The sequence below is a fragment of the Schistocerca nitens genome, chromosome 9 (genome assembly GCF_023898315.1).
Source record: "Schistocerca nitens isolate TAMUIC-IGC-003100 chromosome 9, iqSchNite1.1, whole genome shotgun sequence".
Taxonomy (NCBI): domain Eukaryota; kingdom Metazoa; phylum Arthropoda; class Insecta; order Orthoptera; family Acrididae; genus Schistocerca; species Schistocerca nitens.
Genome location: NC_064622.1, coordinates 356,794,360 through 356,815,782, shown reverse-complemented (window position 1 = coordinate 356,815,782; position 21,423 = coordinate 356,794,360). Strand labels below are relative to the sequence as shown.

The 21,423-nt window shown below is 41.5% G+C and overlaps 1 protein-coding gene across 3 annotated transcripts in view; it reads right to left on the bottom strand.

The window, feature by feature from the left end:
• The window catches only part of LOC126203953 (hsp70-binding protein 1), a 57,356-nt gene that overhangs the window by 32,352 nt on the left and 3,581 nt on the right, over positions 1–21,423 (bottom strand). For all 3 annotated transcript variants that reach the window (XR_007540428.1, XR_007540427.1, XM_049938347.1), the window contains exons 2-4: positions 19,650–19,830; positions 14,578–14,799; positions 10,168–10,320 (exon numbers count right to left, since the gene is read on the bottom strand). Coding sequence is in view for 1 of the 3 variants with exons in the window: in XM_049938347.1 (XP_049794304.1) it covers positions 10,168–10,320; positions 14,578–14,799; positions 19,650–19,830 (556 nt within the window). In the remaining 2 variants the exon portion in view is untranslated. The remainder of the gene's footprint in view (positions 1–10,167; positions 10,321–14,577; positions 14,800–19,649; positions 19,831–21,423) is intronic.

Below are 21,423 nucleotides of genomic sequence, written 5' to 3'. Positions count from 1 at the left end.
GGCCGACACAACATTGAATTCCAGCATTACCGATGGAAGGCACCACGAACTTCTAAGTCATTTTCAGCCAGTATCTGGATACTTTTGGTCACATAGTGTATATTACAGCAGCTTTTGGTGAGTCCATGATGCCATTATTTAAATACATTGAAGATATCCAGTACTGTCTACAGAGAAATTACTGATGGTATTGAGAGTGCAGTGTGGGCCAGATGCTGAAACATTACAGGTATGTTGACTAATTAGTTTCGCTTTCTGCCACCAGGTGAAAATGAGGTGCTGTAAGCAGTCAGAATGTGATGTGGGCAGGAAAAGGGGAGGAACAATCAAACACATGATAACGATGGTTCTGGCACGTTCATTAAGATATACTGTCAAGTTACAACACCTGTTCAATATAGTCTCCCTAACATGGCAATGTCGACAGTTGCTCACAGCATATCCAGTGTAATCAGAGCAATACGCTATCCTTCAGATCTGGAAGAGTCCAGAAACACTACTGGTCATTAAAATTGCAACACCACGAAGATGACGTGCTACAGATGCGAAATTTAACCGACAGGAAGAAGATGCTGTGATGTGCAAATGATCAGCTTTCCAGAGTATTCACACAAGGTTGGTGCCGGTGGCGACACCTACAACATGCTGACATGACGAAAGTTTCCAACTGATTTCTTGTACACTAACAGCAGTTGTCCTGCGTTGCCTGATGAAACGTTGTAGTGATGCCTCGTGTAAGGAGGAGAAATGCGTACCATCACGTTTCTGACTTTGATAAAGGTCAGATTGTAGCCTATTGTGATTGCGGTTTATCGTATCGCGACATTTGCTCGCGTTGGTCGAGATACAATGACTGTTAGCAGAATATGGAATCAGTGGGTTCAGGAGGGTAATACAGAACGCCTTGCTGGATCCCAATGGCCTCATATCACTAGCAGTCGAGATGACAGGTATCTTATCCGCATGGCTGTAACGGATCTTGCAGCCACGTCTTGATCCCTGAGTCAACAGATGGGGACGTTTGCAAGACAACAACCATCTGCACGAACAGTTCGATGACGTTTGCAGCAGCATGGACTATCAGCTCGGAGACCATGGATGCGGTTACCCTTGACGCTGCATCACAGACCGGAGCGCCTGTGATGGTGTACTCAACGATGAACCTGGGTGCACAAATGGCAAAACGTCATTTATTCGGATGAGTCCAGGTTCTGTTTACAGCATCATGATGGTCGCATACGTGTTTGGTGACATCGCGGTGAACACACATTGGAAGCGTGTATTCGTCATCGCCATACTAGCGTATCACCCAGCTTGATGGTATGGGGTGCCATTGGTTACACGTCTCGGTCACCTCTTGTTCGCATTGACGGCACTACATTTCAGATGTGTTACGACCCATGGCTCTACCCTTCATTCGATCCCTGCGAAACCCTACATTTCAGCAGGATAATGCACGAACATATGTTGCAGGTCCTGTACGCGGCTTTCTGGATACAGAAACTGTTCGACTGCTGCCCTGGCCAGATATTCTCCAGATCTCTCACCAATTGAAAATATCTGGTCAATGGTGGCCGAGCAACTGGCTCGTCTCAATACGCCAGTCCCTACTCTTGATGAACTGTGGTATCGTGTTGAAGCTGCATGGGCAGCTGTACCTGTACATGCCAGCCAAGCTCTGTTTGACTCAATGCCCAGGCGTATCAAGGCCGTTATTACAGCCAGAAGTGGTTGTTCTGGGTACTGATTTCTCAGTATCTATGCACCCAAATTGCGTGAAAATTTAATCACATGTCAGTTCTAGTATAATATATTTGTCCAATGAATACCCGCTTATCATCTGCATTTCTTCTTGGTGTAGCAGTTTTAATGGCCAGTAGTGTACATCCCTGGTAGACACGATATTTTATTTCGGGAGATCTGGAAGGCCACACGTCTTGAAATTGCCTAGATATGATACGGCTGTTACTGAAGATTTCCCAAAGCAAATATTTCACCTGGCAAGCAACATATGGTGTAGTCACATCTTGCATGATAATTAGTTGTGTGGGCACAGTTGCGTTCTTGCAAAGCTGGAATTATGTGTTGCACAAGAAGTTTCTTATAACATGCTGATGCCACTGTATGCCTAACAAGTGCACAAGGTGTCACCTCCTCGAAGAAAAACAGACTGAGAATGAAGGAGTTTGTGAAACCACACCACACAGTCTCATAAGCTGAGTGCAGTGGATGTTCCTGCACAACATGTGGCAGAGTAGACCTCCATACGTGACAGTTCTATGCATTCATGGCAATGTACAGAGAAAAATGTGCCCCCTCCATCCAAATAATATTCTCGGTGACATGTCATCCATTTCTATATGTGCCAAACAATGAAGGGCAAAGGCATGGCATTGTAGCCTGCCTTGGGGCTTTATTTTATAGACATTCTGGATCTCGTACATATCCCAGTGTAAAATGGCCTGCAAAATCGTTTGAACTGTGGACTATGGAAGATACAATTCCCACGATTTGAGCACTGGCTGCAGAATCTGAGGCATGTACTGCATGGTCAGCTATAGCTACAGCAACTTCATCAACAACTGCCATGGGAATGGGCTGACCCCCTCTCCTTGCTGCACCACATAACTTGCCTGTTTCTTCAAATTTCTTGTACCTGTTCTTTAGCCCTTTTATTGACATGGGGCCCTTTCGCTGCTATTTCTATCGGCTGCTATTACCACTATTCTGATAAAACAAGTTTACCAGCAGTGCACAGACTTTCTCACAAATTGCCTTTGTGTTTAATACAGAATACTTCAACTGTCTTAACCCTTTACACCAACAGTCACTTTTCAAAAGAAATCAACATGCATTGCCAAGCGACAACAACATACCGACATCAAAACAAGAAACATTTCACATTCTGTTTCAGCATCATGTGATTATATCGATTACTTGCAACTAATCATTTAACATTGTATTTGCTACTTTATCTTAGGTTTCTACAGAAAGATGTGAAAGACTGATGTTTATTAGCCTATACATTTTGTGTATATATCAGCTCTGCTCAAAATTTTCTAGTTTTGATGATGGGAGAAATAGGAATAAAGTGCCTACCTTACAACTGCAGGGGCAATAAAGGCAAATACACAAATGAATCTCAAAATTGTTCAAACACTTGCTCTATTGAGAGACATGGAAAGTAAAAATGCGACAACTTGAAAGCTAAAATGTACATGCAATGGAGGGGAAACATATTCATTCAAATTCCTGGATCATGTTGTTACAGTACAGGTAATATTTGTTACATCGTGTCTGTGCATATGCATCTGCAATTATTACAAAAAATCAGACACGTGAACTAGAAACTATGTACACCATGGGAATACATCACATTGGTGACAAAGATAATATAAAGTGGTTGGCAGAAGAAATGATAACCCACAAGAGGGGTATTTTAAGTTGTTACATGTTGTATGACACATTAAACTGCATAATACGAACATAAATACAAAACAAATTATATATCAGACAGATATATATATATATATATATATATATATATATCTAAAAAGAAAGATGATGAGACTTACCAAACAAAAGCGCTGGCAGGTCGATAGACACACAAACAAACACAAATATACACACAAAATTCAAGCTTTCGCAACAAACTGTTGCCTCATCAGGAAAGAGGGAAGGAGAGGGAAAGACGAAAGGATGTGGGTTTTAAGGGAGAGGGTAAGGAGTCATTCCAATCCCGGGAGCGGAAAGACTTACCTTAGGGGGAAAAAAGGACAGGTATACACTCGCACACACACACATATCCATCCACACATACAGACACAAGCAGACATATTTAAAGACAAAGAGTTTGGGCAGAGATGTCAGTCGAGGTGGAAGAGTAGAGGCAAAGAAGTTGTTGAGAGACAGGTGAGGTATGAGTGGCGGCAACTTGAAATTAGCGGAGATTGAGGCCTGGCGGATAACGAGAAGAGAGGATATACTGAAGGGCAAGTTCCCATCTCCGGAGTTAAGCTTGAATTTTGTGTGTATATTTGTGTTTGTTTGTGTGTCTATCGACCTGCCAGCGCTTTTGTTTGGTAAGTCTCATCATCTTTCTTTTTAGATATATTTTTTCCACGTGGAATGTTTCCCTCTGTTATATATATATATATATATATATATATATATATATATATATATATATATATATACACACATATAAAGATGATGTGACTTACCGAACGAAAGCGCTGGCAGGTCGATACACACACAAACAAACACAAACACACACACAAAATTCAAGTTTTCGCAACAAACTGTTGCCTCATCAGGAAAGAGGGGAAGGAGAGGGAAAGACGAAAGGATGTGGGCTTTAAGGGAGAGGGTAAGCAGTCATTCCAATCCCGGGAGCGGAAAGACTTACCTTAGGGAGAAAAAAGGACAGGTATACACTCGCACACACACACGTATCCATCCACACATATACAGACACAAGCAGACATATTTAAAGACAAAGAGTTTGGGCAGAGATGTCAGTCGAGGTGGAAGTGCAGAGGCAAAGATGTTGTTGAATGACAGTTGAGGTATGATTGGCGGCAACTTGAAATTAGCGGAGATTGAGGCCTCGTGGGTAACGGGAAGAGAGGATATATTGAAGAGCAAGTTCCCATCTCCGGAGTTCGGATAGGTTGGTGTTGGTGGGAAGTATCCAGATAACCCGGATGGTGTAACACTGTGCCAAGATGTGCTGGCCGTGCACCAAGGCATGTTAAGCCACAGGGTGATCCTCATTACCAACAAACACTGTCTGCCTGTGTCCATTTATGCGAATGGACAGTTTGTTGCTGGTCATTCCCACATAGAATGCATCACAGTGTAGGCAGGTTAGTTGGTAAATCACGTGGGTGCTTTCACACGTGGCTCTGTCTTTGATCGTGTACACCTTCCGGGTTACAGGACTGGAGTAGGTGGTGGTGGGAGGGTGCATGGGACAGGTTTTACACCGGGGGCGGTTACAAGGGTAGGAGCCAGAGGGTAGGGAAGGTGGTTTGGGGATTTCATAGGGATGAACTAACAGGTTACGAAGGTTAGGTGGACGGCGGAAAGACACTCTTGGTGGAGTGGGGAGGATTTCATGAAGGATGGATCTCATTTCAGGGCAGGATTTGAGGAAGTCGTATCCCTGCTGGAGAGCCATATTCAGAGTCTGGTCCAGTCCCGGAAAGTATCCTGTCACAAGTGGGGCACTTTTGTGGTTCTTCTGTGGGAGGTTCTGGGTTTGAGGGGATGAGGAAGTGGCTCTGGTTATTTGCTTCTGTACCAGGTCGGGAGGGTAGTTACGGGATGCGAAAGCTGTTGTCAGGTTGTTGGTGTAATGGTTCAGGGATTCCGGACTGGAGCAGATTCGTTTGCCACGAAGACCTAGGCTGTAGGGAAGGGACCGTTTGATGTGGAATGAGTGGCAGCTGTCATAATGGAGGTACTGTTGCTTGTTGGTGGGTTTGATGTGGACGGACGTGTGAAGCTGGCCATTGGACAGATGGAGGTCAACGTAAGAAAAGTGGCGTGGGATTTGGAGTATGACCAGGTGAATCTGATGGAACCAAAGGAGTTGAGGTTGGAGAGGAAATTCTGGAGTTCTTCTTCACTGTAAGTCCAGATCATGAAGATGTCATCAATAAATCTGTACCAAACTTTGGGTTGGCAGGCCTGGGTAACCAAGAAGGCTTCCTCTAGGCGACCCATGAATAGGTTGGCGTACGAGGGGGCCATCCTGGTACCCATGGCTGTTCCCTTTAATTGTTGGTATGTCTGGCCTTCAAAAGTGAAGAAGTTGTGGGTCAGGATGAAGCTGGCTAAGGTAATGAGGAAAGAGGTTTTAGGTAGGGTGGCAGGTGATCGGCGTGAAAGGAAATGCTCCATCGCAGTGAGGCCCTGGACGTGCGGAATATTTGTGTATAAGGAAGTGGCATCAATGGTTACAAGGATGGTTTCCAGGGGTAACAGATTGGGTAAGGATTCCAGGCATTCGAGAAAGTGGTTGGTGTCTTTGATGAAACATGGGAGACTGCATGTAATGGGTTGAAGGTGTTGATCTACGTAGGCAGAGATACGTTCTGTGGGGGCTTGGTAACCAGCTACAATGGGGTGGCCGGGATGATTGGGTTTGTGAATTTTAGGAAGAAGGTAGAAGGTAGGGGTGCGGGGTGTCGGTGGGGTCAGGAGGTTGGTGGGGTCAGGAGGTTGATGGAGTCAGGTGAAAGGCTTTGCAGGGGGCCTAAGGTTCTGAGGATTCCTTGAAGCTCCGCCTGGACATCGGGAGTGGGATTACCTTAGCAAACTTTGTATGTGGTGTTGTCTGGAAGCTGACGCAGTCCCTCAGCCACATACTCCCGACGATCAAGTACCACGGTCGTGGAACCCTTGTCCGCCGGAAGAATGACGATGGATCGGTCAGCCTTCAGATCACGGATAGCCTGGGCTTCAGCAGTGGTGATGTTGGGAGTAGGATTAAGGTTTTTTAAGAAGGATTGAGATGCAAGGCTGGAAGTCAGAAATTCCTGGAAGGTTTGGAGAGGGTGATTTTGAGGAAGAGGAGGTGGGTCCCGCTGCGACGGAGGACGGAACTGTTCCAGGCAGGATTCAATTTGGATAGTGTCCTGGGGAGTTGGATCATTAGGAGTAGGATTAGGATTAGGATCATTTTTCTTCGTGGCAAAGTGATATTTCCAGCAGAGAGTACGAGAGTAGGACAGTAAATCTTTGACGAGGGCTGTTTGGTTGAATCTGGGAGTGGGGCTGAAGGTGAGGCCTTTGGATAGGACAGAGGTTTCGGATTGGGAGAGAGGTTTGGAGGAAAGGTTAACTACTGAATTAGGGTGTTGTGGTTCCAGATTGTGTTGATTGGAATTTTGAGGTTTTGGAGGGAGTGGAGGTGGAAGTGGGAGATTGAGTAGATGGGAGAGACTGGGTTTGTGTGCAATGAGAGGAGGTTGAGGTTTGCTGGTAAGGTTGTGAAGGGCGAGTGAGTTGCCTTTCCGGAGGTGGGAAACCAGGAGATTGGATAGTTTTTTGAGGTGGAGGGTGGCATGCTGTTCTAATTTGCGGCTGGCCTGTAGGAGGATGCTCTGAGCAGCCGGTGTGGATGTGGGAGAGGAAAGATTAAGGACTTTTATTAAGGATAGGCGTTGACGGGTGTGTTCATTGGCTAAGTTGATGTGTAGGTGAAGGATTAGGTGGGTGAGGGCAATGGATTGTTCAGTTTGGAACTGGTATAGGGACTGATGGAAAGAAGGGTTGCAGCCAGAGATGGGAACTTTAAGTGTGAGGCCTTTGGGGGTAATGCCAAATGTTAGACAAGCCTTAGAAAATAGAATATGGGAGCGTAATCTGGCTAGGGCGAAGGCATGTTTGCGGAGGGAATGTAAATAAAACTTAATGGGGTCGTTGTAGGGGTGTTGTGAGGGTGACATGGTATTAGAAGGTGGAATGTGTAACATGGGGCTGAAATGAAAATGAAAATAAAAATATATGGGGAGAGATAAAGGTGAACTGGAAAGTAACTGGAGATCTGGTGAAAAAGGCGAAAAGGTGTTGGTTACAGCTGGGCTATGTTGGACTTGGGTTGGTAGACAACGATGTGCACAAAGGTTAGGTGGTTGTGTTGCCGCCAAAACACGTTAAAGGACGGAGAAATTCGGGAAAAACTGCGTGTAATGTATTAAAAGGAGTGGTTTTGTGGTGGCAGATTATGAAAATGAGGCTAACAATTGTCTGACGAAGAAAGAATGACGTTAAAACCTGTGGGAAGCGGCTGAAAATTATCAGTGATGTGGGAAAAACGGAAATGGAAATAAAGCGAAAGTTATTAGAAATAGCCGAAATGGTTGTTTAAAAGGTGAAAGGAACTGTTTGTGAACTAGAAACGGTGGATTTTATAGCAGCGGTAGTGTTGAAAGCGGCAAAAAAATTTTTTTGGTTATGGTTTGGAAGTGGGTTACGTATTATTGAGTATATATAGGCGGGATAAAATTGTATAGCAGATTACGGTAAAAAGGAGAAGGTGAATACAAAGTGAAACTACTGGCAAAAACACAAAGAGAAAATAAGACGACAGGAAAGATTTCGAAATGCAACAGTGACAATAACAAACGCAATTGTTGGTTTCAAATTAATGATATTAATATAATAGAGGGAAACATTCCACGTGGGAAAAATATATCTAAAAACAAAGATGATGTGACTTACCAAACGAAAGCGCTGGCAGGTCGATAGACACACAAACATACACACAAAATTCAAGCTTTCGCAACAAACTGTTGCCTCATCAGGAAAGAGGGAAGGAGAGGGAAAGACGAAAGGATGTGGGTTTTAAGGGAGAGGGTAAGGAGTCATTCCAATCCCGGGAGCGGAAAGACTTACCTTAGGGGGAAAAAAGGACGGGTATACACTCGCACACACACACATATCCATCCACACATATACAGACAGCAACCTCTTGGTTCATCCCTATGAAATCCCCAAACCACCTTCCCTACCCTCTGGCTCCTACCCTTGTAACCGCCCCCAGTGTAAAACCTGTCCCACCACCACCTACTCCAGTCCTGTAACCCGGAAGGTGTACACAATCACAGGCAGAGCCACATGTGAAAGCACCCACGTGATTTACCAACTGACCTGCCTACACTGTGATGCATTCTATGTGGGAATGACCAGCAACAAACTGTCCATTCCCACGAATGGACACAGGCAGACAGTGTTTGTTGGTAATGAGGATCACCCTGTGGCTAAACATGCCTTGGTGCACGGCCAGCACATATTGGCACAGTGTTACACCGTCCGGGTTATCTGGATACTTCCCACCAACACCAACCTGTCAGAACTCCGGAGATGGGAACTTGCCCTTCAGTATATCCTCTCTTCTCGTTATCCGCCAGGCCTCAACCTCCGCTAATTTCAAGTTGCCGCCACTCATACCTCACCTGTCTTTCAACAACATCTTTGCCTCATTACTTTCGCCTCGACTGACATCTCTGCCCAAACTCTTTGCCTTTACAAATGTCTGCTTGTGTCTGTGTATATGTGGATGGATATGTGTGTGTGTTCAAGTGTATACCTGTCCTTTTTTCCCCCTAAGGTAAGTCTTTCCGCTCCCGGGATTGGAATGACTCCTTACCCTCTCCCTTAAAACCCACATCCTTTCGTCTTTCCCTCTCCTTCCCTCTTTCCTGATGAAGCAACCATTTGTTGCGAAAGCTTGAATTTTGTGTGTATGTTTGTGTGTCTATCGACCTGCCTGCACTTTCGTTCGCTAAGTCACATCATCTTTGTTTTTAGATACATTTTTCCCATGTGGTATATTTCCCTATATATATATATATATATATATATATATATATATATATATATATATATATATATATATATCTAAAAAGAAAGATGATGAGACTTACCAAACAAAAGCGCTGGCAGCTCGATAGACACACAAACAAACACAAATATACACACAAAATTCAAGCTTTCGCAACAAACTGTTGCCTCATCAGGAAAGAGGGAAGGAGAGGGAAAGACGAAAGGATGTGGGTTTTAAGGGAGAGGGTAAGGAGTCATTCCAATCCCGGGAGCGGAAAGACTTACCTTAGGGGGAAAAAAGGACAGGTATACACTCGCACACACACACATATCCATCCACACATACAGACACAAGCAGAAATATGTCTGCTTGTGTCTGTATGTGTGGATGGATATGTGTGTGTGTGCGAGTGTATACCTGTCCTTTTTTCCCCCTAAGGTAAGTCTTTCCGCTCCCGGGATTGGAATGACTCCTTACCCTCTCCCTTAAAACCCACATCCTTTCGTCTTTCCCTCTCCTTCCCTCTTTCCTGATGAGGCAACAGTTTGTTGCGAAAGCTTGAATTTTGTGTGTATATTTGTGTTTGTTTGTGTGTCTATCGAGCTGCCAGCGCTTTTGTTTGGTAAGTCTCATCATCTTTCTTTTTAGATATATTTTTTCCACGTGGAATGTTTCCCTCTGTTATATATATATATATATATATATATATATATATATATATATATATAAAAACCCACACGTTACTGCATCTAGTGCAATCAGAATCAGTGGATAGTGTGATCAAACTAATCCTTAATAAAACAATGGAAAATCTGCGATATGTTGCAAACCTTTTATTTCTGTGCTTGAACAGAGACTCGACAATAGGAATGCAGATTTCACCTGCAACTTCTCAACATTGCTCTGCATAGCACGGAGCAGGACTGAGTATCCCGCATGTTTTATAAACTCTTGAAGAGCATTTTTATTCTCACGTACAAGACCTAAAATCAAAGGATGATGTCAGCCAATAAAACTACATAAAGTCCCAATGAGATAGGTAAATGTGAAACATAAACATGCACTTGCAGAAGAAAAGTGAGAATCATACATTTAAGAAACCAAACTTTCTATAAACAGGACTTATGTAATGCTCCAATAACTCGTATAAACATTTTTTTTTTGCATAAAGGTCTTCAGTATGTTACAACTCCTCTCAGATATTGAAGAAAAAGCATTTTTTTCAAAGTTTATATATTATTATTATTACTAAAGGATAAATCAATACAAAGATTAATTAATGACATCATCTTCTTGTATTCCTGTTATCTTCCCCCAAGCCTCTTTATCCAGCGCATCTTCCTTGTCGATTCTGCGATTTTCCATTACTCCATTTATGTGGTCTGTCCAAGAATGTCGTGGCCTTGCGCACTTACGGCTGCCAGGTGGTTTCTATTTGTAAACCTTCTTTGGCATTCTCACCATAGGTCCATACCATTTTAGTGATTTTCTTTCAATTCTATCCATCACATTATCATTTGCCTTCATTCTAGCTCTTACTTCATCATTAGTTTTTCTTTCGATTCTTGATATTCTGGCACTCCATTTCCACAGCTATTAGTCTTCTTTTGAGATCTGCATTTAAGATCCATAGTTCTGATCCACAGCATAGCACTGATTCAACCATTATCTTACCTACTCTTTTCTTATTGCTGTTGGAAATATTCTTATCCCACCAAAAAGAATTCATACACCGTAACACTTTTCTGCTTCGCTGTTTTCTGTAGTTTACTTCTGTGTGGACCAAACTATTTTTATCAATATGTGCCCCAAAATATTTAAATTTCTCTACCTGTCTCATAACTGCTTTGTCATTGATGTGTACTTCAAATTTAGCATCGCTATTCACCACCAGATACTCTGTTTTTGTTAGACTCATTTGTAGTCCCCATCTGTTGTATTCCTGATATAATCGTCTATCATGAACTCAAGATCATAATCATCTTGTGCTATAATAGGTTGGTCATCAGCAAAACCTAATGAAAATATCTGTACATTGTCAACAGTGATTCCCATTCCTCTGCAGCTGTTCTTCCCATTTCAGAGAGCCACTTCTACATATAAATTGAACAAGATGTGTGACATACTGCAACCTTGTCGCAAACATTTAGTGACATTAATAGGTTCTGATAACTTTAAACCTCGTTTAATCTGTACTACATTATCTCACATTTCAATAATAATTTGTAAAAGGTGGTCATCCATAACTATATCTTTCATAGCTTCCCACAGCTTAGCTCTAGGAACTGTATCGTAAGCTTTTGCTAAATCTACAAAGGCAATGTATAGCTCCTTCCCTACTGCTATAAATTTCTACATTAGTCATCGTAAAATAAATAGACTATCTGTACAAGATCTGTTCTACCTAAACCGGCTCTGGTCTTCCACAATATGGTGGCCAACATTTTGTCTAATTTTTTCAAACATTATCTTGCCAAATAAGCTGCTCATTGTACAGTTGACACTAATGCCTCTATAGCAGTTTGTGTCTTTTCTATTCCCTTTCTTGAAAATAGAAACCATATATGACTTTTTCGATGAGGGAATTTCAATCCTTTTACAACAGTTGTTCATCAGGCAGGTTATTCGATTTTTCAGATATCTTCCTTCAGCCTTCAATAATTCAACAGGAATGTTTCCTGGACCAGGTGATTGGCCAGTCTTTATTTTAGTTCATGGACATTTCACTTCCTCTACTGTAATGTTTATATTTCGATCAGTTACTTCCATCTTCTCTTCATTCCCTTGCGTGTAATATGGCCTATCTTCAATTAAAAGGTCTGCATAATGCTTTTTCTATTCCTTTAAGGGAATTAGGTTGTCTACTGATTTGTTTACTTGTGTTTTCTCCATACTGGTAACTGTCCTCCACAGTTCTGTTGTTTCTGATCCACCTATTAAGACTCTCAATTTCAATACATTTCTGTTCCCACATCTTTTCTAATTTGATAAATCCTTGATGCTGAACTGCTTCAGGAGAACGAGCTTATACCTTTCCTGCTCTAATTTCTCACGATTGCTGTGGATCGACTTGTCCAGTTGTTGATGGTTTTCTACTAAATGGGAATGTCAACTTTGCTAAAACTAAGCAGTGATCAGACCCACAGTTGACTCCCCGCATGACTCTACAGTCTTGAATTACCACTTTTGGCTGTTGCTTGGTAATGATGTAATCGATTATTGATTTCTGCTGTAATAATGGTCTCTCCCATGTATATCTGTGGGTATCTTTATGTGAATAGTGTGTGTTCAGAATTTTCAAGTCGTATTGGTTACAAAATTCTACAAGATTTTTTCCAGAACTATTCATGACATTTCCCCCATATCTTCCTTGTGAGTATTATCAAGTTACATGGCATTGAAACAGTTATAATAGGGGTGTATGCACCAAATGCCGATGCGGCACAGCAAACCAAAGATCATTTCTACCAGGAATTAGACCATCTACTCAACCAAGTCAAAAAGCATCAAGAAGTAATAACAGCAGGAGATTTTAATGTGAAGGTTGGCTCACAAGAAAATGAAGTTTATACCAAACCTCCTAATTATTTATTGGCTGACTAGCTTTCGGATTGGGCCATTTCCTCGAGCCACCTATTTACAGAGAACAAAATCTGGACTGAGTCGTTATGTTGAATGTGGAGAATAAGGTATCAGTAATAATATTATCCATGTGGTAATTACTTATTTTGTAAGGTGCTGAAAAAGAAAAGAAAAAAATTACTGTACAACCGTGATGTGATGGAACGCTGTGTTTCATACTGAATATTGTCAGTGAGATTAATGCAATCGTGAAATAACTGGAATACAATAGAGATTATATATGACCCTATAATAAAATTCTTTGCATCAACATCTGTAAAAATTTTAATAATACCTACAAAAAATAAACCACGTGTGACACAGTGTAATCCAGTGAGAAAAAATTCTCCATTCCTCCACACCAAACACATCCTACATACAAAATACGTAAGTAGTTCCCACAGGAACCATATTATTACGGATACCTTTATTAGCCTCTTTCAATGCATCCACTCATAACAAAAATGTTGTTCCCTGTAATAGGTGACTTGTGAAAATTGGGCAAAGTCTGAAACTAGTCAGCCAATAAATAATTAATAGCTTTGAGATAAACTTACTGCTCATTGTTAATGCTTTGTGTAGTCTGATAAACTGAGTACCCTCAGTTATTTTCAAGATTGACTTTCCCAATACTTCACAAAATCTCTAAGAATTATGTCAAACACTGGTACAAATTAAATTGAAATCATGAAAAATACTGGCAAACTCATCTTGAGGCCTCTAATTAATAACTCCTCTTGTTAATACATGAATGATAACTGAACCAATTAAAAATATAGTCATTGTAGCAAAAACAAACTTTACCATTATTATGATATGGCTATATCCAAACAATTTGTTTGTAATGAGTGCTGTTTACTGGTTTTCCTTTCCTAATTACCTGCATGGATAAAGTCTTACGAAGAATGGCATAAATAGTAATAAATTATATAAATATAATTTAAGTACAGTATCTGAGAGTACAAAATACAAAGGACTATGATATTTTTAAGAAGTTTTTACAGTATCATGATTCGTTTCTCTATTTCTTTTCTACAGTTATTTGGATATTTTGAACCAAGTAATACAGTAAAATATAATTGTAAATAACTAAAATTAAATACAGAAAAATGCTTAATGTAAGAATATTGGTTGTTGGACTGCTGGTAGAGAATAGCTCTTGTTCTGGTTTAAGAAAATTGAAAAAGTGTGAGCTAGGCTCCTAATAGTTCCTTCCTTGGGAAGGAGGGGGAGAGGAGAGAGGGGGGGAGGGAGGAAGAGAGAGAGAGAGAGAGAGAGAGAGAGAGAGAGAGAGAGAGAGAGAGAAGGGGGGGGGGGGGAGGGAGGCTGGGTAACATTAAAAAAGAGGGGCAGGTCACACAAGGCTCCACGATGAGAGGACAATGGCAGACAAATATTTTTGTATACCCTCAACCTGACAACAGGTCTCAACCTATCCCTTTTTCCTCCCAAAGAAAGGAACTTTTAGTTTTGAAAATAGAAGAATGTAAGCACTTTTATTTAGGTCTATAAGCAATACTGAAATTATGCCTCTCAAAGGTAAGTACTGGCTAGCAATTCGTCTCATAATTTTCTTGATTGAATTATCCTTTTGGTACAATAAACACAAGTAAACTCACAAGAAATAGCATAGAGGGCCTTAACGCGGACCTGGCTGGCTGGATCATTATCTACGAGGTTCAGCAAAGGCTGTAATAAATTAGCCTCCAGAATGCGTTGCTGGCAGTAAGGGTTATTCTGCGTCAGTTCGGCAATGATTTCTGCAGCACGCCAACGTAAGCTGCTGTGTGCCGAGTCCAGGCATGGATGGAAAATACAAAAGCCTCCAATTTTGTGGAAATCTGAAAGATGGAATAAACAAGTGTTATAACAAAAAGCTCACAAGCCTACTTAACCTCTATTCTTTGTGTTGAAAAGGAATACACAGTAAACACTACCTGTAAAAATAAATACATGTTCTAAACTACAAATATTTATCACCATAAGGTGATCTGTGTACTCTCCTTGTGAAGGTCTTCATTTGAACTGTTGGAGTGTGAGGCTGACTCAATTGCTAAGCCTGATTTCCGCTTTTCTCACATGATACACTGAAAGCCATGGATCGAGGCAATCAGATGCATGCAGTATTTTTAGACTTCTTGCAAAGCACTTGATTCAATTCCACAAAAATACTTCTTAATTAAAGTAATACCATATGAGGTATCAAACCGAATTTGGGGGCTGTATTGTGGATTTGTTGGTAGGGTGGATGGAATTATTGACAGAAGAGTAGCAGTTTCAGGCATGCCCCAAGAACATGTGTTGTGATACTCGTCATTCACTGTGTACATTAACGATCTGGAAGGCAATATTAACAGTAAACTTAGACATTTCGCATTTCCTGCAATTATCTAAGTACTCTACCTAAACAGTTGCACGAATATCCAGTCATATTTTGATAAGATTTCAAAATGGTGCAAAGAAAAGCTGCATAAATATCCAGTCACATTTTGATAAGATTTCAAAGTGGTACAAAGAGTGACATGCTTTAAATGGTTAGATATGAAAACTGTGCACTTTACAAAACAAAATGTAGGATCTTATGACAGTAATATCACTGAGTCACAACTGGAATCAGTCAACTCATAGAAATAACTGGGTACAACAATTTGTAGGAATAGGTAATGGCTCAGTCATAGGTAAAGCAAGTGCCAGGCTTTGGTTCATTGGGAAGATACTCGGTTGATTTGACTCAAGGGGGAGCATCAAAGAAGTGGCGAACACACAGTGACATTTGATGGGTTCTTCTTCCCACACTCCATTTGCAATCGGAATGGGAAGGAAATCTAACATGTGGCACCATGCTAAGCATTCTCTACCATACATTAAACAGTGGTTTGCAGAGTACGTACGCATATATCAAACCAGTGCTGTGTACATTACCTAGCGCAGTCATGACCAAAATCATTTGCAACTACTGTTAACCAAATCCTGTTCTCTCCAATAGACATTATGTCAGAACTTATCAGTCATGACTCTGTGCACATTATTTATGCTGTGTTACAATATCGTGACTCTTCTGCTACGTGGATACAAAAAAATCCGACTACACCTACATGAGATTGAAAAAGGTAATTTCTCCTTAAACTGCATTGTTCTTGATGATGAATTCTGGATTGGGTGATTCAGGAGGAAAGGTACATATTTTGAGGAGAGGTAGTATTAGTGACATAAAATACTTACAAAGGTGATATTAAATGTGTTCTATATTAGAAACCATTCAGAATAGGGCATATGTCGATATGAAGTTTTTTATTCAGAATCATTAATAGTATCACCTGTCAAAACATGTACCTTCCCTCCTGACTCACCCTGTGTGTGTGTGTGTGTGTGTGTGTGTGTGTGTGTGTGCGCGCGCGCGCACGTGCGCGCTTGCTTTCCTGTGCCAGCCTCTTCATCTCAGAGTATCATTTGCATCAAACATCCTAAATTAATGGTAGATATATTCCGATCTCTGCCTTTCCCTAAAGTTTTTATCCTGTGCAGGTCCATCAAGTACCATGAAAGTTTTTCCTTGATATCTTAATGACATGTCCTACATTCCGGCCCTTCTTCTTGTCGATGTTCTCCACATATTCCTCTTGTAGCTGATTTTGTGGAGAACCACCTCATTTCTTATATCTTATCAGTCCACCTGGATACTTAACATTCAGTTAAGACACTGAATTAACAAAGAGCTGTGACTGATGTATTTGCTGATACACCATACAATTCTTTCTTCTGGAAAAGTAACGCTCACACTCTTTTGAGATGGAATACAGGAATCTCTAAACACTATGTTCCCAATGTTTGCACAGTAAACAGTCAATCTTAATGTGATTTGCTCGACACTATTTGAAACCTGCAACTAGATAAAGTTATCACAGTTTCCTGAGAGAGAATATACATTATGTGATCAAAAGCATTGAGACACCTGGCTGAAAATGGCTTACAAATTTGTGGCACCCTCCATCAGTAATGCTGGAATTCAATATGGTGTCCGCACACGCCTTGACAACAGCTTCACTCTCATAGGCATACATTCAATCAGGAACTGGAAGGTTTCTTGGGGAATGGCTGCCCATTCTTCATGGAGTGCTGCACTGAGGAGAGGTATCGATGTCGGTCGTTGAGGCCTGGCATGAAGTTGGTGTTCCAAAACATCCCAAAGGTGTTCTATAGGATTCAGGTCAGGACGCTGTGCAGGCCAGTCCATTACAGGGATGTTATTGTCATGTAAGCACTCTGCCACAGGCCATGCATTATGAACAGGTGCTCGATCATGTTGAAAGATGCAATCGGCATCCCTGAATTGCTCTTCAACAGTGGGAAGCAAGAAGGTGCTTAACATATCAATGTAGGCCTGTGCTGTGATAGTGCCATGCAAAACAACAAGGGGTGCAAGCCCCCTCCATGAAAAACACGACCACACCATAACACACCGCCTCCGAATTTTACTGTTGGCACTACACACGCTGGTGGGTGATGTTCACCAGGCATTTGTCATAACCCACACCCTACCATCGGATCGCCATATAGTGTGCCATGATTCATCACTCTACACAACATTTTTCCACTGTTCAATCATCCAATGTTTACACTCCTTACACCAAGTGAGGCATCGTTTGGCATTTACCGGTGTCATGTGTGGCTTAAGAGCAGCCGATCGACCATGAAATCCAAGTTTTCTCACCTCCTGCCTGTCACAGTACTTACAGTGGATCCTGATGCAGTTTGGAATTACTGTGTGATGGTCTGTTATGATGCCTACCTATTACACATTACGACCCTCTTCAACTGTCTGCAGTCTCTGTCAGTCAACAGATGAGGTCAGCTTGTACGCTTTTGTGCTTTATGTGTCCCTTCACTTTTCCACTTCACTATCACATCAGAAACAGCAGACCTAGGAATGTTTAGGAGTGTGGAAATTGCACGTACTGATGTTTGACACAAGTGACACCCAATCATCTGACCACATTCGAAGTCCGGAGTCCCACGGAGTGCCCCGTTCTGCTCTCTCACGATGTCTAATGACAACTGAGGTCGCTGATATGGAGTACCTGCCAGTAGGTGGCAGCACAATGCAGCTAATATGAAATATGAATAACTATGCTTTTGAGGGTGTCCAGATAATTTTGATCACATTTTGTATAATTCTGAATATTTAACATGTCTTGCACATCCATCTGGTCTGATGTAGCACCAAGTAATTGCCAAGTCTCGGGTCCCCTCAAGAAGTAGCCAAGAAGTTTCAAATCATAGATGAAGGGCAGAGGTGATGCACGGTTTCAGTCTGAATAATTTTTCTTGTGGAATTTAGGCATTAATGAAATTCAGCACACTTATTAATCACAACAGAGACTATGTTCAACAGCAATAATTCCTTTTTACTCTTTGAGTAGTGAATGTAGTATCTACACAGATGAGATGCAAAAGACTTACCAAAAATTAAATTACGACAATGGATAGCAAGTACATTAAATAATATACAACAAGCAACCGATTATCTGGTTTTCATATTACCTGTTCATAGTGCAAAATTAAAAATGAAGCTTGAAGTATTCTGTTGTAATTAGGACAAAATATTTTCATTTAGAACAGACTATTATGCATGTGACTTGTGTTTTACTGCTGAAAACAACACAGCTCACAATACCACAATCATGTATCCCTAAAATATTTTGGGTTGTTTCACATTTCATCTTCATGTAAATTTACAGACTTTAGCCTTGTAATATGCCTGTGGCTGGCTTTCTGTCTATATGTTTGCCAAGCCCTTTCATTGTGAGCTAAAGGGCAACAATTCCATCTCACTCAAGTTCAACAGGAGAAGAAAATTACTTGCGTTTTGTCCGAGTAGGTTCCTTCAGAATATTTGGTCATGTTGGCATGAAATGAAACCATACTGTTAAACATCACCAGCAGGAATGCATTGTTGGTTGCACTTTTCTATTTGCAAACAGATCTCAGTAACATGAGTAGTTCCTAACCTGGATCACTGACAATATGTATTAATGTATCTCACCTTTCTTGTCTCTCTCCCCGTGAAGTTACATGTGCGTGGAAGCTGACAGATAAATGCAAATGTGTTGTTTCAAGGATTGAAAAGATTGTGTGTTTGGAAGGTGACAGATAAACACAAATGTCTTGTCTTAAGGTTAAAAAAGAAATCATTGGTGAAGGGCGTAATGAGCCATGCTTATGAAACTGGATTTGAGCAAGTCAGTGAAGCAGAGATATAGTGGCCAAAGTGTGCTTGGTAGAGGAAGATGAGGTGATTGAGGAACATGTTGTCATGCATACCAAGGCACTGAAATATATTAATCTGTTACTATAGTATGCACGACAAAATTTGTTTTAAATATACTGTTGTTATGACTCCCCAGAAAATGAGAACCGTCATCAGGAAAAAAGTGAGTGTAAGCAACTAATTCAGAAGGCTTTGAAATGTGGCATGACTTTTTTTGCAAATAAATTAATGGCAGTTTCTGCCAAAAAGTGGATATTTTATATAATCCATGTTTTTCAGTCATCTGTGCAGTCTTGGGTCCACATTAACCTATATAATCAGAAGCTTGCTGAAGTTACAAGGACATAAGATAGTGACAAAGACTTGGAACTGACCTAGTTTCAGCTGATAGGTAAGCCTGTTACTTTATAGGAAGAAACTTACCATTTGCAGTGTCCATGTTATCAACATGCTGTGTAATAGTATCCAATGCTGCTTCACATGCAGAGGGATCGTCCTCCAGCTCCAGCGTACCAGCATTTTTCAGGATGTTTATTGCCTTTAACAACTCTTCTATCACATCAAATGTCAGACTCTTCAGAGCTGCTTCCAAAAATTTTCGTCTCTGAAAAAAAGAGGTTTGGAACTTTAATTAAAACTACAACAGTTAGGCAGTGCAGAAATAACCCTAGCTCTTAAATTACATGCTTAGTAAAATTTAATCATTATATCTCAACATATTTAAATATTTATCATTATGACTAAGAACAGTTGGCTGCATACTGGCATGTTCTTGTGAAACATGCAAATGAAAATAGTCATCTTATTCAAAACTGTAAATGCGCATAAAAAGTTTGAGAAGAGTTGCCCAAAAAAAAGTGTGTGTGTGTGTGTGTGTGTGTGTGTGTGTTAGTATAAATATACAGAAGAAAATTTAACAGCAGTTAAGTCAGGAATGTAGAAATTACCTTTTGCACCATTCCATGTCAATGTAACCATAAAAATATGAATATAATAGAGGGAAACATTCCACGTGGGAAAAATATATCTAAAAATAAAAATAAAGATGCTGTTACTTACCAAACGAAAGTGTTGGTATGTTGGGTTGCGAAAGCTTGAAATTTGTGTGCGTGTTTGTGTGTTTTTTATTGTCTCCTATCAACATACCAACGCTTTCGTTTGGTAAGTAACCATAAAAATAATATTGTGAGAAGGAAAGTTGCTACTTGCCATATTGTGGAGATACCGAGTCGCAGATAGGCACAACAAAAAGACTTTCACAATTAAAGCTTTCAGCCATTGGCCTTCGTCAACAATACACACTCGCACACGACTGCAATCTCAGGCAACTGAAACCACACTGCGAGCAGCCGCACCTGTCCATGATTGGAGTGGCGACTGGGTGAGGGTAAGGAGGGGGCTAGGGCAGCGAGGGGCAGGGATAGAATGGTGAGGGTAGTGGTCAATGAAGTGCTGCAGGTTAGACAGAGGGCAAGTGGGAGGAAAGGAAGGGGGGGGGGGGGGAGGGGAAGTAGCGGAAAATGGGAGAAATAAAAAGACTGGGTGGGGTGGTGGAATGACGGCTGTGTAGTGTCGGAATGGGAACAGGGAAGAGGCTGGATGGGTGAGGGCAGTGACTAAACAGCATGAATAGCCACCGGCAAACTGTGGTCAGGAAACAAGTGGACTACCCTGTTGCTGAATACACTGCCATCCTTCATTTCAGTGACTGCTTCACAGCCTGTGCCATATGGATCCTTCCCATGAACACCAGATTTTCTGAATTGTGCAGGTCGAAAATTTCCCTGCAATACATCCTACGTTCCTGTAACCCTCCTCGCCTCAACCTTCATTAGTCACTGTCCTTGTCCATCCAGCCCCTTCCCTGTTCCCATTCCAGCACTTCATGGCCATCATTCCACCATCACACCCAGTCCTTTATTTCTTTTCTTTTCCGCTACTTCCCCCCCCCCCCCCTTCCCTACCTCCCACCTGCCCTCTGTCTAACCTGCAGTACTTCAGTGTCCACCAAGCCCACCATACTATCACTCCACCTCCCTGCCCCAGCCTGATCCTTACCCCCACCTAGTTGCCACTCCCATCATGCACCGGTGCTGCTGTTCGCAGTGTTGTAGTGTTGTTTCAGTAGCCTGAGACTGCAGTCACTGACCTGTACCACCAAGACTTGATGGACTCCCTAAGGTCCACAAAGGGGGGA